The sequence below is a fragment of the Castor canadensis genome, chromosome 1, assembly GCF_047511655.1.
Source record: "Castor canadensis chromosome 1, mCasCan1.hap1v2, whole genome shotgun sequence".
Taxonomy (NCBI): Eukaryota; Metazoa; Chordata; class Mammalia; order Rodentia; family Castoridae; genus Castor; species Castor canadensis.
This window is the reverse complement of record NC_133386.1, coordinates 137,672,404-137,692,165: the sequence shown is the minus strand read 5'-3', so window position 1 is coordinate 137,692,165 and position 19,762 is coordinate 137,672,404. Positions and strand designations below refer to the sequence as shown.

Here is a 19,762-nt window from a genome sequence, read left to right as displayed (position 1 = left end):
ACTAATCAAACAGAACTACTTGTTAGTAGTGAAAGCGCTATATTAAACCTTTGTGTTCTTTATGGAACAAATACATTAATGTATAAAATATTATATATAATTTTTCTGTTATAATTATATCAAATCATAAGATTGGACTTCCAACTATTTTTCACAGAGATATACTATTTTCTTTTTTGTTGTGCGACAATCTGAAATATAATTTCCATACCACAAAATTTGCCCATCATAAGTATACAATTTGATGAATTTCAGCAAAGTTCTACCATCCCTACAGTCCAGTTTTAGAACATTTCCATCTGTTCGATAAGTTCCTTTGTTCTAGTTTGTAGTCAATACCTGTACAATCCTGGGCAACCCATTTATCTACTTTTTATCTGTATAGTTTTGCCTATAAATAGAATCATAAAGTAGTTAGACTTTTGTCCCTGGCTCCTTTTGCTTGCAGACTGTATGCAAGTGGACCAGCACATTAATGTGTGACAATACGTCTATGTCATTAGGTGTAGCAGCAGTCCACACCACTGAGTAGTAAGTATTCCATTGTGCAGAGGTGTCAAAACTTGTCCATTCACCTGTGGATGGGATGGGGCTCTTTCTAAATCTTAGGTATTACAAATAAAGCTACTATAAACATTCATGTGCAAATATTTTGCCTTTTTTTTTTTTTTTGGTGGTGCTGGGGTTTGAACTCAGGGCCTCACACTTGCTAGGCAGGTGCTCTACCACTTGAGCCACTCCACCAGCATGTGCACGTTTTTGCATAGACAGTATATTTTCTTTTCTCTTGAGTAAAATACCTGGGATCAAAATGGCTGGATCATACGTAGTTATAGCTTTAACTTTGTAAGAAATTGCCAAACTCTTTTCCAACGTGGCTGTACTATTTTACATTCCTCAGTAGTGTCTGAGAGGTTCAGTTCCTCCCTCTCTTCAGCAACATTTGGTATGCTCCACCGTTTTTTAGCTTTGCTGTTCTAACAGAAGCGCCATGCTATCTCATTGCAGTTTTAATTTGCATTTCCCTGAAGATGTTGAGTCTTTTCATTTGCATATTTGCCACCTATTTATCTTCTTTCAAGTGCTTAATCAAACAATCTTTTTCCCATTTAAAAATATCTGACTTGTTTGTCATATTACTGAGTTATAAAAGTTGTACATCTGCTTGGGATATATGTCCTTTAATGTATTTTTTTATTCATATAGTCCTTTAATGTATGATTTACAAATGTAGCCCAGGCTGTCCTTGAGCTGGAGGTCCTCCTACCTCAGCCTCAGTGCAGAAATCTGAGACAGATTTTCATTTTCTAATGGTGTTTTTGACAAGCAAAGGATTTTAATTCTGATGAGGTCCAATTTATTACATTTTCTTCATTTATGGATTATGTTTTGGTGTCTTATCTAATAAGACACTAACCTGTGGTCATAAAGAATTTCTCTTGGCTGGCTGTTGTAGTACACACTTGTAATCCCAGCTACTTGGGAAGTAGAAATAGGAGGATTGAGGTTGGAGGCAGCCCAGGTAAAAAGTCAATGAGATTTTATCTCAAAAATCAGCAGGGTGGAATGGTGCACAACTATAATCCCAGCTACTCCAGAGGGAAAGGTAGGAGGATCTCAGTCTGAGGCCACCTGGGCAAAAACACAAGACTCTATCTGAAAAACACTAAAAAGGACTGGAGGGGTGGTTCAAGAGACAGAGGGCTTGCCTACCAAGTGTGAGGCCCTGAGTTCAAGCCCCATTACTAAAAAAATATTTTTCCACTTGTTTTCTTCTAGAAGTTTTATAGTTTTGTATTTTACATTTAGGTCTATGATCTATTTTGCATTATTTTTCATAAATGGCATGAGAAATGGTTGTACAGTTATTGCCATTATTTTACAAGTAGATTATCAAATTGTTCCAGAACCATTTGTTGAAAAGACCATATTTTCTTCACTAAATTTCCCTGGCACTTTGTCAACAAAACAACTGACCGCTAACATGTGAATTTATTTCTGGATTCTCCATTCTGTTCCATCAATCTACACGTCTATCCTTGGATCAGTATTATACTGCTTTGATTCTCTTAGCTCTATACTAAGCTTTGAGATTAGGGAGTTTGTGTTCTCCAAGTTTGTAATTCTCTTTCAAAATTGTTTGGCTGTTCTAGATCCTTTGCATTTCCATATTCATTTTAGGATCAGCTTGTTAATTTCTAAAAAAAAAAAATAATAAGCCTTTTGCAGTTTTGATAAAGTTGGGACTGAACCTATCAATTTTGGGGAGGTCTTTTTTCTTTTCTGATTCTTGGTGTTGAGCATCTTTTTGTATGTTTGTGCTTATCTATATACCGCAAGTCCTTTTCTCATTTTTATTATAATTATTAAGGCACATTAACTGTATGACTTAATGGGTTTCCCTGTTATGTTTCCCTACATGCATCTATTGTGCTTTGATTCTGTCCACCTTCTTGGTAGGGTCTTTTTACAAAAAACAAAATTTGGTATTGTCAACAAAAGTGGGCAGTTGAGATCATGAAGAAAGGAGAGGAACTGGGGGGAGGACAATCCTTACTGGTACATCCGCAAAGTGAAGTGGGAGAGGTAATTCCATCACAGGCACATTCTTCCCCCACTAGCAAATTCTGGAGGGGGAGATGTGGCAGATAGGAAGATAAAGCAGCAGCAATCGGCTGAAAGCAAAGCTTTCAGATATTCCTAGAATAAGAACCTTTGTTCTAGGGTTCCCTTAGTTTCCCTGAGAAACCTGTAACAGTTTTGCCTCAGAGAAATAAACAACGCACTGGCCCTCTACCTAGGAGACCCCATGGTTACCGTTGCATGGTCGAAGTGGGGCTCATAGTGTCCTCCGATCCCGTAGTTCACCACTTGGAGATACTCTGCATGGGGAGACTGGACATCAAGGCCTGTGAGGGCAGCAATGCGGTGGTCAAGGGTCCCCAGTATTGGGTCAACGGTGTCCTTCAGCCAGGCACTAAAACACAGATTGGCACATCAGTGATTTGACGTGAGAAATGACTACCTGATGTCTGTGCATGAATGAATGAATGAATGAACGAACAAACGAACAAATGAGTCATGTCAACTGTCAGAGGAAGGAAGGGAGGAAAAGAGGGAGGAGGCAGGCAGCCATGAATCCCTCATCACTCACGTCCGGTGTGCCTAGTCCACCTGGTCCTCTGTGTCAACAGTCACACATTCATTTACTCGACCTTCTCCAAGGTCCACTAACTGTGAGGCCTGTGCTAGATGCTGAGGCTACAGAGTGGAGGTTCACAGCACACCGGCTCATGACTCAATGACCCTAAAACTGCTATGTTCTAAAGCCGTCTGCAGCAGAGGGAGGCAAGTGCAATGGAGTAAGCTTGAGATGTGAAGTAATTAAATTTCAGCATGCACACTTGGACCTCAGCTACCTGGGAGGAGGCCGCAGGAGGATCACTTGAGCTCAGGAGTTTGGAGCCAGACTGGGCAGCACAGTGAGACCCTGTCTCAAAAGGAAAAAAAAAAAAGAAAGAAAGAAAGAAGGAAGGAAGGAAGGGGGGGTGGGAGGGAGGTAAAGAAGTAAGACTAGTCCCCAATTCTCTGTGCGATCCTGTCAGATACTTAACCTCTAATCTAAGGGTCAGTGTACTCATCTATAAAATGGGAGTGACAATAAGATCTAAGTCACAGCCTTGTGAAAACTGTAAGAGAAACGCTTATGGAGATGTTTGTAAGCATACATTACTGATCACTGTGAAACCCAGGAGATTCTCTGCTCCTTGGCTCCACTCTGTGCAAACCAGAACAGTCAAAGGCCAGAGCACAGCCCAGTTTCTTCCTGAATTCCTGAAGTGGAAACTTTGGAGTCAGAAATGAGGTCTCTGGGAAATGAGGATGTATTCCCCAAATAAAGCCATTGGCCCTCCTGGGGAGACCATGAGCCTCTGAGGGAAGAGAGGCCGGGTCTGCTAGCAGAAGACCACTTCTTTTCTGTTTAATGATGGGTTCATTTGTTCATTCCTCCGCATGGAGTACAATGCAACTTACTAGTTCGCAAAGACATCCAAGGCAATGCTCATGGACTATGTGGGAGAAGAAACACAAATATAACTAAGTAAATATTAGAGTGAAAAAATGAAAAATAGACTTTACAGTGCTGAGGAGCACATAGGAAGGAGAAGTTAATTCTGCCGGACACTGAGGTAAGATGGCAACATTTAAGCAAAATTTTGAAGGGTAAAAATTTCAATGATGGAAGAGGCAGGAGTATTTGGGCCTAAACAGCCAAGCACAAACATAGGGGTGTGGCAATAAATAACATGTGCAAATGCTGATGCATCTGGTCTGTGACAGAAGTAATGGGAGAAAGTTCTGGAAGAGTAGGCTCAGTGCATGAGGTGGAAAGATGAGGAGCCCATGGGAGGAATCTGAATTTTTCTTTATTGTTTAAATGTGTCCTCGGAAGTCCACGTGTTAGAAACTTCATCCCCAAATTCATATGTTAATGGATCTGGGGGGAAATGAGGCTGCCATACTGTCATCAGCAGCTTTCTAAGAAGAGAGACCTGAACTAGCACACTCACTCTCTGTCTCTCCATGCAATGCCTTCTGCATGTTATGATGCAGGAAGAAGGCCCTGACCAGGGGCTCTTAAACTTCCCAGCCTGCAGAACCATAAGCTAAATGAACCTCTGTTCTTTATAAATTACCCATCCTGTGGTATTCAGTTATTGCAACAGAAAATAACCTAGGACGTGGTAATGGATAGTCAGTGGAGGCATGTGAGCAAGAAAATGACCTGGCATATCAGAGTTCCCTGGTGACCTTTTGTTTACTTGTTTTGCTTTTATTGAGACAAGGTCTTGCTATATAACCCACACTGGCTTTGAACTTGTTCTGTAGCTCAGGTTGGCCTCGAACTTGCAATCCTCTGCCTCCATCTCCTGAGTGCTATACAGGCATGTACCTGTATAGCACTAAGCCCCTGGTGACATTTTGAGAGACCATTTCCAGTGAAGTTATGAGGACAGAACCAAAATTCAAAGGACTGAGGAGTGATATGAGGGGAGAAGGAGGAGGTAGTTTGATCTGAAAACTGAAGAAACTGCTTACTCCCTAAAAGCATGCATCTAAATAGAAGGTTGAATTTTCTCTATCACACTAGAATTTCAGAAAGGTTAGAAAAAAAACAATAAAGCTGAGGTTATATAGACCTCCCCAAATTTACAGAAAAACTCCCAATATGAAAGATCCCCAACTTTACCAGACCAAATAACGTCAGCTAAAATGATTCTGAATCAAAGCTTTCATCTCTCACCGCACTTCCCAGATGACACAGACCAACCCCATCAGATCTGGCCTCTCCCCAGGGATAGAGTCACTGTCTCCCATGGCTTTGATGGACAGTTCTCCCTCACTATCTCCCCAGTCCTGTCCTCACCATGCAAGCAAAAGGCTGGGGTCGGGGGAGTCAGGGATGGAGAGAAAGGATAAAGCCAGGTGCTCACAAGGAACTAATCTTCTGGCCCAGCTGTCATGTCCAGGGAGTTCATGCCTCCCTCTTGCCTGGGCCTTGTCAAGTCATGCTTTGCATATGAGTCAGGAGGTGGGTGGGCTTTACGGAAGTCAAACTCTGAATGTGGGAGGACTGTAATCTTTGGAAGAGCAGTTCTGGTTAGGAGAACAACTAGATGCTTATGTTCTGGTTTTGAGTTTTTTCAAGTCTTTCTCTAATTAATTAATTAGTTAATTCCTCAGATGATATAACAATCCATGGAAGACTGGGGTGATGGGAGTGGAAACTTCTCCCTCTTAGAAAGGAATGTATGTGTCAGACTTGGTGGTACATGCCTATAATCCCAGCACTCAGGAGGCAGAGACAGGAGGATTGAGAGCTCAAGGCCAGCCTGGGCAACATAGCAAGATCCTGTTTTAAAAAAAAGAGAGAGAGAGAGAGAGAGAGAGACAGAGGGAGACAGAGACATAGAGAAGGTATAGACATTAACTACAGGTTCTCTACCAGCATCTTTGACCATCCCTGATAGCCCTTGCTAACCAGGCAGTCAGCTGTGCCCCAAACCCGAGTGAGGCAGCAGGCAGGTCCCCTGCAAAGAAGGGCCCTTCTTACCTTTTGCTGATGCGGTACTCCACTTGTAACTGCCTTTCTCCTGAGGCCACCACTGATCTCTGGAGCTGGTGGGAAGGAAAAGATAAAGTCCAAGTGGTTATGATGCAAAGGGAAGGACTGTCCTGTCCCCTCCCTGAAGCATACAATTGGTATTTGCTGATGAAATGGCAGATAGGGCCAAGAGCAGGAAAGCCTGGGTTCTGTGGCAGCCTGCTCCCTTTGAACAATTCTGACTAAAGCCCTTCTGCATAAAATCACAGTCGGTTTTGTTGCAACTGCCTTGATTATGAAAATACTGCACCAGGTTTGAAGTCACTAGTTTAACCTAATGCCTCTATTTTGTTCTGAATTTCTGGACATAGTATTTAAATTATTATTGCTATTATTATTGTTATTTTGCTGTGCTGAGGTTTCAACTCAGGGCTTGTGCTTTCTAGGCAGATGCTCTATCACTTGAGCTAAGTCCCCAAGCCCACATTTAAACTATCTTTTAAAAAGTGACTCCTTAATGCAAATGTACTGTTCTGAGGACAGAAAGATAAGCATCAGTCACATCAGGGGAGGTCTACTTCTGCCTCTGTCGTCAGAGTGGCAGCTCTGTGAGGAGAAGGACTTGGTCTGTGTTAAGTGCTATATCCCCAGGGTACAGAGGGGGCCTGGCAGGAAGTAGGTGCTCAGTATTGGCTGAACAGACAGATGAGTGGAGCTCATGAAAGGGACTCCGGGGGTCAGGCAGACAAGGCCAAGGCCAGGGCAACGAACTACACAAGACCAAAACCCTTCCCTTCTCTAAGGCTACTGTCCCTGCCGCTGAACCAGCTGGACAATCTTGGAAAAGACTCTTCCTTTTCCCTGGACCTATTTCCCCATCAATAAAACACAGCATGCCAACATGTTCTTGGGAGTTCCTCTCAGCCTGCTGCTCTACAATACGAGGGATTCAGGAAAGCCGGTGACTGACAGTTCCTTCCATCCAGCTACCCTCAAGCCATTCATAGAGGAGAGATGCTGTCTTTTGTTATGTTAGGATAACAATCCTAGGAACCCTCCTTCTCCCAATATAAAGGAGCTATTGAAAGGAACCTAATTCCTTTCAATAAACACTTATTGTCTGACTACATGTCATTCATTTTTTGAATCAAAAATTTTTGGTTGTTTTCTGTGCTAAGCACCATGCTGGGCTTTAGAAGAACAATAGAGCAAAGCAGAGAAAGACCACGCCCTAAGTCAGCTAACGGCCACAATCAGCAGTGCAAGGCTCTCTGGGAACATAGAACAGGGTCGCTACCCATTCTTCCCAGGATGTTCACAGACGCACTGCAATCACACAGGTGGAGAATTCCAGGCAGAAAGAAGAGAGTATGGCACACAAAATAAAAGTCTGTTTCGTGCCACTGGCATAGGGAAGGGGAGGGGAAGATGTGGCTGAAGGGGCCCTAACAGCCAGGCCACAAAGCTCTGTAAGCACTCAAGGCAAAAGTGACCCATTAAAGGTTTAAGCAAGGTCAAATCTGACCTTTTAAAGGTACTCTGACTGGGCACAGTGGTGCTCACCTGTAGTCCCAGCACCCAGGAGGGTAAGGCAGGAGGGTCCCTCGAGCCCACGAGTTCGAGGCCAGCCTGGGAAACATAGTAAGACCATCTTCAAAACAAAATTAGTCTGACTGCAATGGGTAAAACATGGGGTGAAGTATTTCAAAAAGGACCCTGTTGCCTGCTAGTTTAGTCTAGCTGGGGAGATAGGACACTAGCCCATGACACAGATAGTAATAGCAGTCAACATGAGAATGGCAGAATAACTTAAAACTTAAGTACCATACAACTGGAGACAACAGCTTCGATTCACAGGAGGAACAGGTTTATATATATGGCTCCAGAAAGTGCTCTGAAAAACACAAACACTCAAAGAACCCGTGGCCAGAGCTGTCAGGGCTACTGGGCCCAGGGGGTGTGGGGTTTCAACTGAGTCTTGGTAGGACGTGGGTAGAGAGGGACATGATTGGAGGGAAGGCTTTTGGAAAGGGACAGTGGATCAGAGCCCAGAAACTCCACGCAGCCATGGAAACGCCTATGCTCAGTTGCCACCTTGGAGCCACGCCCACGGAAGCCCAGGGCTTATTTCTGGAAAAGTCAATGACCAGTCAGGCATTAGGCAACCCCATGAGCTGCTCGTGAGGGAGGAGTGTAGCAAAGCCTGTGCATGTCAAATGGATGACCTGGCCAGGAAGGATTCAAGAACATCTCTGGGTGGGCCGCCTGGCCTCTCACCATGGCAACAGAGCTGTTCCGAGGAAAAAGCAGCTGCTGGCCAAGTTTGACTGCTAGCTCCCTGAAAAGCCTACGCTCTTGAAAATTCATCATTCTGTCACCAGTGGAGCTTAATCATCTCCAGAAACCTTCTGACAAAGAGTCTAGACGTGCCTGGAGGGACTCAGGGATAAAATGACAACTGCTGGTCTTCCCCCTCCAATCCATGTCTGCTATCAGGATTGTCCTTAAAATCACAGACTCAGGCCACTCTCCCACTGCCTACTGGATAAAATCTAAACTCTCCAGCATGATGTTTATGGCCTTGGTTAATGGTGTCTCACTGTCTAACCCTATCAACTATCATCCTTCACTCTGTACTTCACACACTCCAGCCTAAACTACCCCTGGCTCTCTGAACATGTCACCTCTCAGGCCCTTGCATCAGATGACTTGTCTTCCTGAAACACCCTTTGCCATCTGTCCAGCTGATGGCCTCAGTCCACAGTGGAAGAAGACTGCTTCTTCCTCTCCCTTTCAGCGGCTCTCCTCTCACCACCTCCTCTTTAGAGGAAGGCTTGCATCTTCAGGCCCCCATAGCACAACTCCTTGCACACCCCAACAACAGAACATCTCACAGTGTGTTGTAAATGTCTGCTTTCCTCCAAGGCAGTCGGCTTCTTTGGGAAAAGGAGAAGTGCCTCATCTCTTTTATTTATTTATTTATTTATTTTTTGCAGTACTGAGGTTTGAACTCAGGGCCTACGCTTTGAGCCACTCCACTAGCCCTTTTTTTATGAAGGGTTTTTTCTAGACAGGGTCTCACAAACTATTTGCCTGGGCTGACTTCGAACCAAGATCCTCCTGATCTCTGCAGGTGTGAGCCACTGGTGCCCGCAATGTCTCATCTCTTTTAAAAGCCCAGCACTAGCCCAGTGTCTGGCATAAGCAGGCTGTGTTTGTTCAGTTGAGGAGTGACTAAATGTCTCCCTGGACATAATCTCTGGCTGGACATAAACAATTCTGAGACAGAATTAATGTCCCATCTTTAAAGAGGCAACAGGCTTACGGATACGAGATAGGCTATATATTTTTCTTTCTCTTTTTGGCGGTATTAGGGTTTAACTCAGGGCTTTGTGCTTCCTATACAAGTGCTTTACCACTTGAGCCACATCCCAGCCCTTTTTGCTTCATTTTATTTTTCAGATAGGGTCTTGCACTTTTGTCTAGGGCTTATCTGGAACTGTGATCCTCCTACCTTTGCCTCCACCTAGTTGGAATTACAGGCGTGAGCCTCATGCCTGGCCCTATTTCTGTTTCTAAATATTTATCACACTTCCTAGAAGGACAATGAAGCATCCCCTTTGCACTGGCATCAGTGTAGCACCTCCCCTGTGGAAGGATTAGACAGACTCCCCTGTGGCCTGCAGTGGTGGGTACATGTTTTGCTTTCATCAATGATATGTAGGTGGATGGAAGTGATGTCTGTACTTCCAAGCAGGAGCTTTCAAAGCCAGTTCATGTTTGCCATATCTGTCTTTTTTTCTTGCACATGAGGTCAGCAATGTCCAAGCAGAGGCTGTTCTGCCAGGCCAGGTCCCGGAGTAGAGACCAACCCAGAACAGACATGTAACATGGGAAAGTATCATCTCCAAGATTCCAGGACTTCTTGTTACCAAGCATAACCTAGCCTAAATTAACTGCTACAAGGAAGAACTGTAGAGTGACAATCAATGTACCCCTGATTCAGTCCTGACTACAGCTACGTGTATAACTTTAATCAAGCCCATTGCCCACTCTGGGCCTCAGTTTCCTCTTTCACAAAATCGTGAAGTTGAACTAGAAAATCTTTCCACTCTATCAGTCTGTAAAGAGGTACTAGGATTTCATTCCTTGTCCCCAGCATATTGTTTTCTTCTACTAATTATATAGAATGATTGACATTTTGGGAAGTTTCCTTTTTATTTTTTGAAATTAAATTTATATACAATGATATGCACAGGTCTTATGCATACCATTTGCTGACTTTTGAGAAATGCGTATATCTAGGTACTCCCTATCCCTAGAAAGATATTGATAGCACATTTTGACACCCCAGAAAATCCCCTGGTACCTCCTCCCAGCCAGTTCTTTCCCTGCAGAGGCAACCTCTATTGTGATTTCCCCGCCATCAATTAGTTTTATGGAATAGTTGGCATTTTGAACCTTTGGACTTCACTCCTGAATTCTAGCCATGTGGAGACACAAAGGGGCTTTGGGGGACACTCACCCAAGGTTCTGCAAGCTCTCGAATTTTCTGAGCCTCCGAGTCACTGACAAAATTATGGTAGAGAACAACAAAGGGCCGTAGGTGGATGACCTCCTTCCGGATGGGCTGGAGTAGCAGGTAGGGGCTGGAATTGGTCTCATAGGAGCAGTAGAGGCTGGGGATCTGGTAGTGAATGGGCTGGAAGGAAAGAGGAGACTGAATGTGAGAGAAGAAGGGTCTAGAAGCAGAAACTGGCTCCCTGGAACTGTGGCATAAAAAGCTGGAATTTGAGCAGTAACGTGCTCACTCAGATGCTGTCCATGTGAGCTTTATTGTTTTGAAGGCACCCTAATTCTAGTGTGTCACTCTAGCCAAGCCTGTCTCCCCCTTGCCCTTTCGCTTTCCCTGAGGAATCCTACCTGGGAACCTAGCGTCTGGCATAGCTCTTCATATGTGTCTCTGGTCTGCAGGTGGGGCACGTTGGGCCTCTGAATGACAGCCTCAGCTGCTGCCTGGTGGGGACTCTCTGCCAAGAGCCTTTCATATTTCAGCACATTCCTGGCCATCCTCTTATTATCAGGGCCTGCAGGAAATCAGAGCAGGGAATAATACAGATTAACAAACGCTGGCCCCAGAAAGTGCTACCAAGATTCATTATAACTTTATTGTCACCCAGGACTGGTACCTGGACATCTTGAATAACTACTCACGTCAATGCCCTCCCTTCCAGAAGAATATCTGGTATTAAGCAAAGATTGACTTGGGCCTGGTGGATGTGAAAGTACAAAGGGCTTTGGGAAGGAATTCTCAGACGAACAAACCATGAGATGACTGCTCTGGGATAGTGCGATAGTTTTACATACAGGAGAGACGCTTCATTCATTCATCCACCCATCTATTCAGTAAACATCTACTGTGTACCAGTTTTGCTGTACTAGAGGCTAATCCCCCAGAGTTCAGGGTCTAATGACACTTAGAAGAAAACATGAGAAATAAGTGCAATTAAGAATAGTGCATAGCAGGGCCCCGTGGCTCACGCCTGTAATCCTGCTTTTGCTACAAGATACCTCATGGGTTGGCAGTTACTGGGCCTGCTGACCTCTGTGCAGGATTCTCAGCACATCTCAGGATGAGGTGCTGAATTTTTCTAATGCTCTGAAAGTACCCAAGGACCCCACTGTGTTTCTAACCCCACCACCACCCTGTAAAAAATGGAAAGGAGGGGGCAGGAATTATGAGTCCTTCCCAGCGAAAGGACACATGAAGCTTTGAAGAATGGAAATGATGAAAATATTGCAAAGCTACAAATGAACTGGGAACCTCAATTTTCCAGGCCTTACTTACTCACCTCTGATAGCACATGGGTACTTTGAGACAGAGAGAGAGATTTTAATAGAACAAGCATAAGGGATAAAAGAGGGTGCATTGTTACTTTCTTTAAACTACTAATCACCTATCTAAGACCACTGTTTCAAGACCATAAGGTAACTTCCATATCCTACTACTTGCCAAATCATCAGAAAGGAGTGAAGTTAGTCATCCCTCAGGATACATGGGTGATGGGTTCTAGGACCCCTATGGACATCAAAATCCACAGATGCTCAAGTCTCTTTTTAAAATGGTGTAGTATTTGCATATAATCTATGCATGCTCTCCCATATACCTTAAATTATCTCTAAGTTACTTATAGCACCTAATATGATGTAAATACTCTGAAAAAGTCTGAATATGTTCCTTATAGACATAACTGTTTTTTAAATATTTTCAATCTGAGGTGGTTGAATCCATGGATACAGAGGACAAACTGTACTAAATGGACTCATTTAGTACAGTTATGAATAAATGCAGATATAAAGTCCTATGTGAAATGTTTTGTAAACATTAAGACAAAAACTTAATGATTTTGTATCTTATTTTAGCATCTAAATACTTTATTAAAGGAAAAACCTAGGGAGCCATTTAACCACAAAATTATAAGCAAAACTACCCAAGCTCAGCAAGGAAGCGTGTCTTTCCAGTTTAGTACATGTGCTTTCAGTAAAGCGCTCCCTGCTGGGGACTGGAGCTGACCCCTGGGCAGGATTTGCACAGCAAAGTGAACGCCACCTTGAACAGAAACAAGTGATCGTGCTCACTTGGTAGCCAGTCAGTGAATAACCCTCTGAGTCACACTGCTTCTTGCACACACAGCACACATTGATCTCTGTCTACTTCCAAAACCTAAGTCTTTAAAATGTCTCTGCAGAAACCAGCTCCCAACCTGGATTTTCCCCACTGAAGGAACAAATTGGGAAGGGATGGGTTGGCATCTTCTTCTCAGCATTTTCAAACTAACTTACAAATTTCCCCCAATGCCCCAATACACTGATCTGCGCATAAGTAAAATTTCACCCCAAACTTGAAATATACCTTGGAATATGAAATTAGAATAATAAAATAGATGGCTATATTTCACTTGTAGGGATTAAAGACCAGAAGCAGAGGTCAGACCCATGGCTGGCTTATCTCTTATCATCACTTACTGTAGAGAAGAAACTCTCTGGAGAGGCTGAGGGCACAGGAAATATTTCCTGCCTTATTAAAAAAGAAAGAAAGAAAAGAATTTATTAATTGCATGGAGGATACCTCCTCTAACCAAATCATTAGATAGATTTTTTAAAAACTAGAAAACAGTCTCACCATGAGTAGATAATGAAACTCATTTAAAAGAACAGCAGACTAGAAATGCAGAGGGTTTGCCACCCTGCTGTAAACCAGGTCTCCTCGTTTGCAAATGACTTATTGCTATCCTTCCCAGCGACAACACAAAAATAAATAAGGATAAGCTTTCCTGGGCTGGGTATACAGGCCAGGGTAGAGCCCTTGCCCAGCATGCATGGGGACCTGAGTTCAATCCCAGCACCACCAAAAACAAAGAAGATAAACTTTCTGAAAGTGACCTCAAATCTCAAAGTATGTAGAACCATATAGTCACAGGGTATATTTGTTATTAAACTTAAATGGAACTATAAAAACTCTAGTAAAAAGTGTCATTTCTGTCCAGGCCAGTATTTCTCAGAGACTAGAAAGGTAGTGGGAGGGAGGCAAAGGAGGACCTAAGACGGAACGCCCTCCCATCTCCTCCCCCAGTGCAATGAATTACTGCCCCTGCCATCCATCCTTGGGCTCCACATGGTCAAAAGGAAATGAAGCTTTCTGGACAAATCTGAGGGTCACAATCCTACACAGTGGCTATGGTCCTCTCTGGGTGCTGCCCAATGGTGATTAGTTGACAGCAATGTATAGAAATGGATTTCTTTCCAATCATTTTCTTTTAGCATAGTAAAAATCCATTTTAGTGAAAAAAGCAATGATAAGCACATTATAAAGCATGAGAAATGGAATAAAATTACTCTTCTGCAATCCAGGCACATTTAATGCTTCAGACAATATATAGTTTTTACGTAGTCACTCTCATCTTCTCTCTCATTTTCATATCCTGATTATTTCGCTCTACATTGGGATCAGGAATCTTTTTAGATCATGACAGTCTTCACAGAAAGCATTTTTTTGGGCAGTACTAGGGTTTGAACTCAGGGGCTTAACACTTGTGAGGCAGGCACTCTGCCACTTAAGCCAGGACCCTGGGCTTTTTTGCTTCAGTTATTTTTCAGATAGGGTTTTGTACTTTTTGCCAGAGCTGGCTTCTGGCTGATATCCTCCTATCTCTACCTCCTGCATAACTGGGATCACAGGCACGACCACCATGCCTAGCTTGTTTGTTGAGATGGGATTTACTAACTTTTTGCCTGGGCTATCCTCAAAACATAATCCTCCTGATCACTGCCTCCCAAGTAGCTGGGATTACAGATGTGAACTGCTGTACCCAACCTCATGGAAAGCACTTTCTATGCCTTTTATTCCACCCAGAAGCAACATTATAGATGACAATCATTTCACTATTGTTGTGAAATAGGATTGTTTCTAATTATTTTTTATAATGACCTATTCTGTTCTATACTTAAGTAATCTATGAGTATCCTGTAATGTCAGATATTAACTCCAAATCATAGCTTTTTGAACTCTGTAAGATGAAGAGAACTAAAGCACAATTTTACATATTTTTAAAGCTCAAGAGTCTTGTAATAAAATAAAGTCATATTTTGTGAAGGAAAAAGTTAGAGTTACTTCTGGTCCCCAGTTAAATATTTCTGGAAATGTGCACATTAAGCATCACTTGTGTATAATCTAGGAAGAACAGCCTGCATTTATAGCACACAGTGTGTGCCTTAGGTTGGGTTAAAGGCATTGCATGGATTGGCTCATCTAATCCTCACAGCAGCTCTCCATCATGAGCATCATCATTCCCCTTTTACAGGTAAGAAAACTGAGGCCCAGGGAGGTTAAGCAGGTTATCCAGGTTTCCCCAGAAGTTCACCTCTGATCTGTGTGACTCCAGCAGCTATGGTTTAACCACTACACTCTACCATCATTGGCAGGCACTAACATATTTTTACTAAAATATATATGTTAGTGTTTCATAAGATAACAAAAGACCCATGGGGGGACATTTACCCCTCCAATTTACTGGGGGTAAGTGGAGAGCATAAATCATCTATATCTTATGTGTTTTATTACTTTGGTGTAAAAAAAAAAAAACTGCTGTGAGAGCAGCAGGGACAAGTTGGGTAGGAGGAGAGTTAAGGAAGATTTCACAGGTAGGTGACATATGAGCTGAGCTTGCCGATGACAGAATTCCCTACCAGCAAGCAGAGAAGCTTGACATCGGAGCGAGGGGGGACAGAGCAAAGCTGATCACCAGAGGGGCGGGCGCAGCATCTACAACTCCATCTCTTGAGTGAGCTGCTTTAGTGCACCTTCTCTGAGTCTCTCTATACCAGTTCTGCATTTTCTTCCTCTACGAAACTCAGTCGCTCTTGCTCTTTGTTATATCACAGTTATTTTGTTTGCACTTTAACATGTAACAACTGAGTGGGAGAATTAGGAAGAGCATGAGACATACAACAAAAATGTCCATGGAAAGACTGCTGGCTGGACCTGATGAATCTGTTTTTGTAGCTACAAGTGAGTTTGAAACACCCTCATCCTCCTTCTTTTTCTCAGGAAGAGGGGAAAAGAAAAAGGAATGTATGGGGTTAGGGATGTAGCTCTAGAACACTTGCTTGGCACTCCTTAGTTCAATCCCCAGCACCACTAAATACCACACAGGAAACAGCAATGGTTTATCAGCTTTGGAAACTCCAGGGAACTGGCTCCATGGCAATTTTTCCAGACTATTCTTGAGAACTTATACAACTCTGGTGGAAGATGGGGTTAGTGATACAAAAAAAAGATGGCAACTGCCATATTTAGGGAAATGAACATCTTTGTGAAGCACGGCAGGTGCCAAGGAAAGGTGACACTTGAGGAGGCCCTGAAGCTGGCACTAAGGCACAATGACTCCACCTCTGCACCCAACCTTGGCCAGAGTACAGCTGGACTCAGTGGTAGAGAAGAGGATAAGCTAACTTCTTCCTCCATGGCAATATCATGGCATAATATTTGTGGAAGAGTCATAAGGTATTGAGAGTGCAGAGTGAGCGCCACTTACTTTGACCCCATTAAACATTTGTGACGCAGGTGCTGCTGCTACAGGTAAGAGGCTGTCTCCTACATGGGGCACCATGATTGGAAAGGACTTGGTGCATTGGTTAGAGCTCTGGACTCACAGACAGAGCTGGATTCTAAAACCAGTTCTGTGAGCTTCCTGACAAGTTAAGAATTGTTTGAAGACTCAGCTTGCTTGCATGCAGTCTATGGAAATAATAAGCCACTTCCCTGCATTTGCGCCAGTGGGAAGATGAAACAAATTAAGAGACATGAAAATGCTTGGAAAGTCATAAAGCAGTATAGCATCACATTTATTGTGAGCAAAGCAGTCGCTTCCCTTATTCCCTTACCTGGAAATAGGCAAAGGCCAAGTGATCCAAGGCATCTTCTAGACTTGCCTCATCCTCTGTCTTCCACTCTCCATAAGATCCTCGGAAGAGACTGGCAGCCTCCTCCAGCCATGGAATAGCGTGGTAGTAATCCCCCATGTCATAGGCCACCTGCAGGGAACACAAGTTTTAATCTCACATTCGCTTCAATTTACTGAGCATCTATTATACATAAGACAGTGCACTGAGCAGAGAGGAGACTCAAGAACTCTTTAATTTATAATTCGGGAGTGGAGAGAGAGGTGAACTTGAAGAGGTTAATATTGGCAGAGTGGCCTGGAGACTTGAAGGGAAAGGCCTAGTATGCCATGGTGGCATAGATGAGGGAGGGGACTTGGCAATCTCAGTAGGCTTCGTAGAAGAAGTGACATCTGAGCTGGGCCTTCCTGGAAGAAGGAAAAGGACTTCAGTGAGCAGAGATTGAGAGGAATTGCATTTTAAGATGAGGGAATGGCAGAATACGTTTGCATACTTCATTAGGACTCTAATCTAAAGTGAAGAAAAACAGAAAATGAACATAAAAAGGTTATGTGGGCTAAGCTAATTATAGTTTTGAACGTCGTGTTTTTAGGAAGCTATTGCTAGCAGCAATGTGAGAAATGGACTAAATTCACTTATTTACTCCGTATTTGCTGAGTATTGTGAATCTGGTGGTTCTTGTCCTTGAATCAAGCAAGGGCACATGAGTAAAACCATCCCTGTGACACAGTGCATTAGACACTGTATGAAGGCAGACATGGGAATGCTAGGAGAGATCACAGGATCTGTTCTTATTGAATGGAATTCTGGCCAATGTGGCACCATGTACCAGACATGGCTCCTGTCTCCTACCAGCTTGCAGTTAATGAGAATACCAGACCTGTGGGCAGAATTTCCTGGAAGTCGACATTGGAAAAGCACAGAATTACAAAATCACTGAGTTGGAACAGCTCTTACAAAATGACCTAATTCACACACACAGAGCAGAGTCTAGAGGTACTGGAACTCTGTAGCCTAAATCATGAAGCAACTCCTATCACAGGTCTGCCATTAACCTGCTGTCTTATCTTTCTGGGCCTCAAATTTCTTATTTGAGAAAGGCTAAGCTGAAGAATGACAACAAAAAGTGACGAAACTTTTCCTGCTGAGTTAGCTTTTGTGTGTGTGTGTGTGTGTGTGTGTGTGTGTGTGTGATGCTGGGAGTCAGCAAGACCTTGTCCATGCAAGCAAGGCCATTACCACTGAGTTATATCCAACTCTCACCATTGGTTAAATAGCCCTAACCTACTTACTCAGTACTCCCATGAGGCACTTCAAGTTCCACAAATATGGTAGACACAAAGATTTAGACCTCTTGGAGAAAATATACAGAGCATTTTATTATATGTTTTCAAGAAAAAATGGAAAATACCAGGTACCAGAAACAAAAACTTAGCTGAAAACCTAAGCAATCCCCTTATGAGCAAATGCTTAAGGTATGTAGGATGGGGGTGGGTGTTATTCTCAGTAACCTTGGTGTTTAATTATCTTAGGCTATAATGCCTTCCTTAGAACTCTAAAAACCTAGGCATTAGAACTAAGACACACTAATAAAACCAGATCCCATAAATAACTACACCTTAAGCAAATGGTTGGGCCAGAAAAAAAAATTATGTACTGGTTAAGGAGACAAGGAAGTTGGTTTGTTTCTGTGTAGAGAAATAAAATGTCTCCTTAGAATATTCACAATTAATGCCATTGCCCCATGTGATTTTTAGGTTTTAAATTTGTGATATGCATATAATCAAGGACTTCCAAGCCAATAAATCATATAAAAATGGAGCTAAGGCCAGTGATAGCACCAGAGTTCCTGGAAGAAGAAAATCTTGAACTCTCTAGGGGGATATCCCCATAGTTCTGGACACAGAGATTCTCTCAGGGGGAAAAGTATCCTGCAGAAAATAAGCCCCGACTCAAACATGACAAAGGATGTTAGGAAACAATCCATCATGAGTAAGAGTCAACAGACAGAACTGGACAGTAGTACAACTAGACAATCCGCAACTTCAGAAGATACAAAGGATGGTTTACTTTAAAAGAACACATGAGCTGGTGGAGTGGCTCAAGTGGTAGAGTGCTTACCTCGCATGCATAAGGCCCTGAGTTCAAACCCCAGTACCACTTCTTCCCTCAAAAAAAAAAAAAAAAAAAAGAAGGGTAAAAGAATCCTGAAGGAAGAGATGGGGGAAGCACATATGAAACAAATTTGACTATCTGCTAATAACTGAGTTTATTCTTTGACCTGCAATCTCACTCTCAGGTATTCATCAAAGAGAATTGTCACCAGACATATTTAAGAATGTTAATAGCAGCCTTATATACAGAAGCTCAGATTGGAAATAGTCTAAGTATATATCAAAAGGAGAGTGGATTAAAAATTTTGTGGTACACCCATGTTTATTGCACATATTCCAATAGCCAAGCTATGGAAACAGCCAAGATACCCCACTACCGACAAATGGATTAAGAAAATGTAGTATTTATACACAATGGAATTTTATTTGGCCATAAAGAGATTGAACTTTTGTTGTTTGTAGGTAAATGGATGGAACTGGAGAACATCATCTTAGGTGAAGTTAGCAGGGCTCAGAAAGCCAAAGGCACCATGTTTTCTCTCATATGTGGGAGACAGACAATACAAATACAAGCAATTTTATGAAAAATAGGTCACACTAAGGGGATGTCACTAACAGGAAAGGGAGGGTAAAGAAGGAAGTTAAGAAGGTGAATATGGTTGATGTACTTTCTATACAAGAATGAATATAGAATTTTTAAACCTATTGAAGTCACCATAAGAAGGGGACTAAGGTATAAAGGAGAAAAAAAAAAGAAGTTATAATACATATATACATGGAAATGTCACAGTGAAACTCCCTGTATAGCTATCTTAAACAAACAAAAATGTCTTTTTTCCATAACAGCGAACAAGAAGGTAAATCAGTTCCTGCCTTGGTGGTTGACCCCAGTGGGAAAGGGGAGGATATAAGAAAAGTGTGTGGTTGGGTGAATATGATGGAAATATTACGTACTCATGTATGAAAATGAAAAAATGAGACATGGTGAAACTATTCCAGGAATGGGGGAGAGAAGATAAAGGAAAATGATGGAGGGAGTGAATACAACTATGATATATTGTAAGAACTTTTGTAAAGTCAC

At 42.6% G+C, this 19,762-nt stretch overlaps 1 protein-coding gene across 1 annotated transcript in view; it reads right to left on the bottom strand.

Annotated features, from left to right (window-relative positions):
* P4ha3 (prolyl 4-hydroxylase subunit alpha 3) overlaps nt 1-19,762 on the bottom strand; it is a 65,699-nt gene that overhangs the window by 28,762 nt on the left and 17,175 nt on the right. Inside the window, exons 4-9 of the mRNA XM_074083285.1 lie at nt 16,550-16,699; nt 13,133-13,184; nt 11,030-11,193; nt 10,632-10,808; nt 6,116-6,180; nt 2,818-2,977 (exon numbers count right to left, since the gene is read on the bottom strand). Coding sequence (XP_073939386.1) covers nt 2,818-2,977; nt 6,116-6,180; nt 10,632-10,808; nt 11,030-11,193; nt 13,133-13,184; nt 16,550-16,699 — 768 coding nt within the window. The remainder of the gene's footprint in view (nt 1-2,817; nt 2,978-6,115; nt 6,181-10,631; nt 10,809-11,029; nt 11,194-13,132; nt 13,185-16,549; nt 16,700-19,762) is intronic.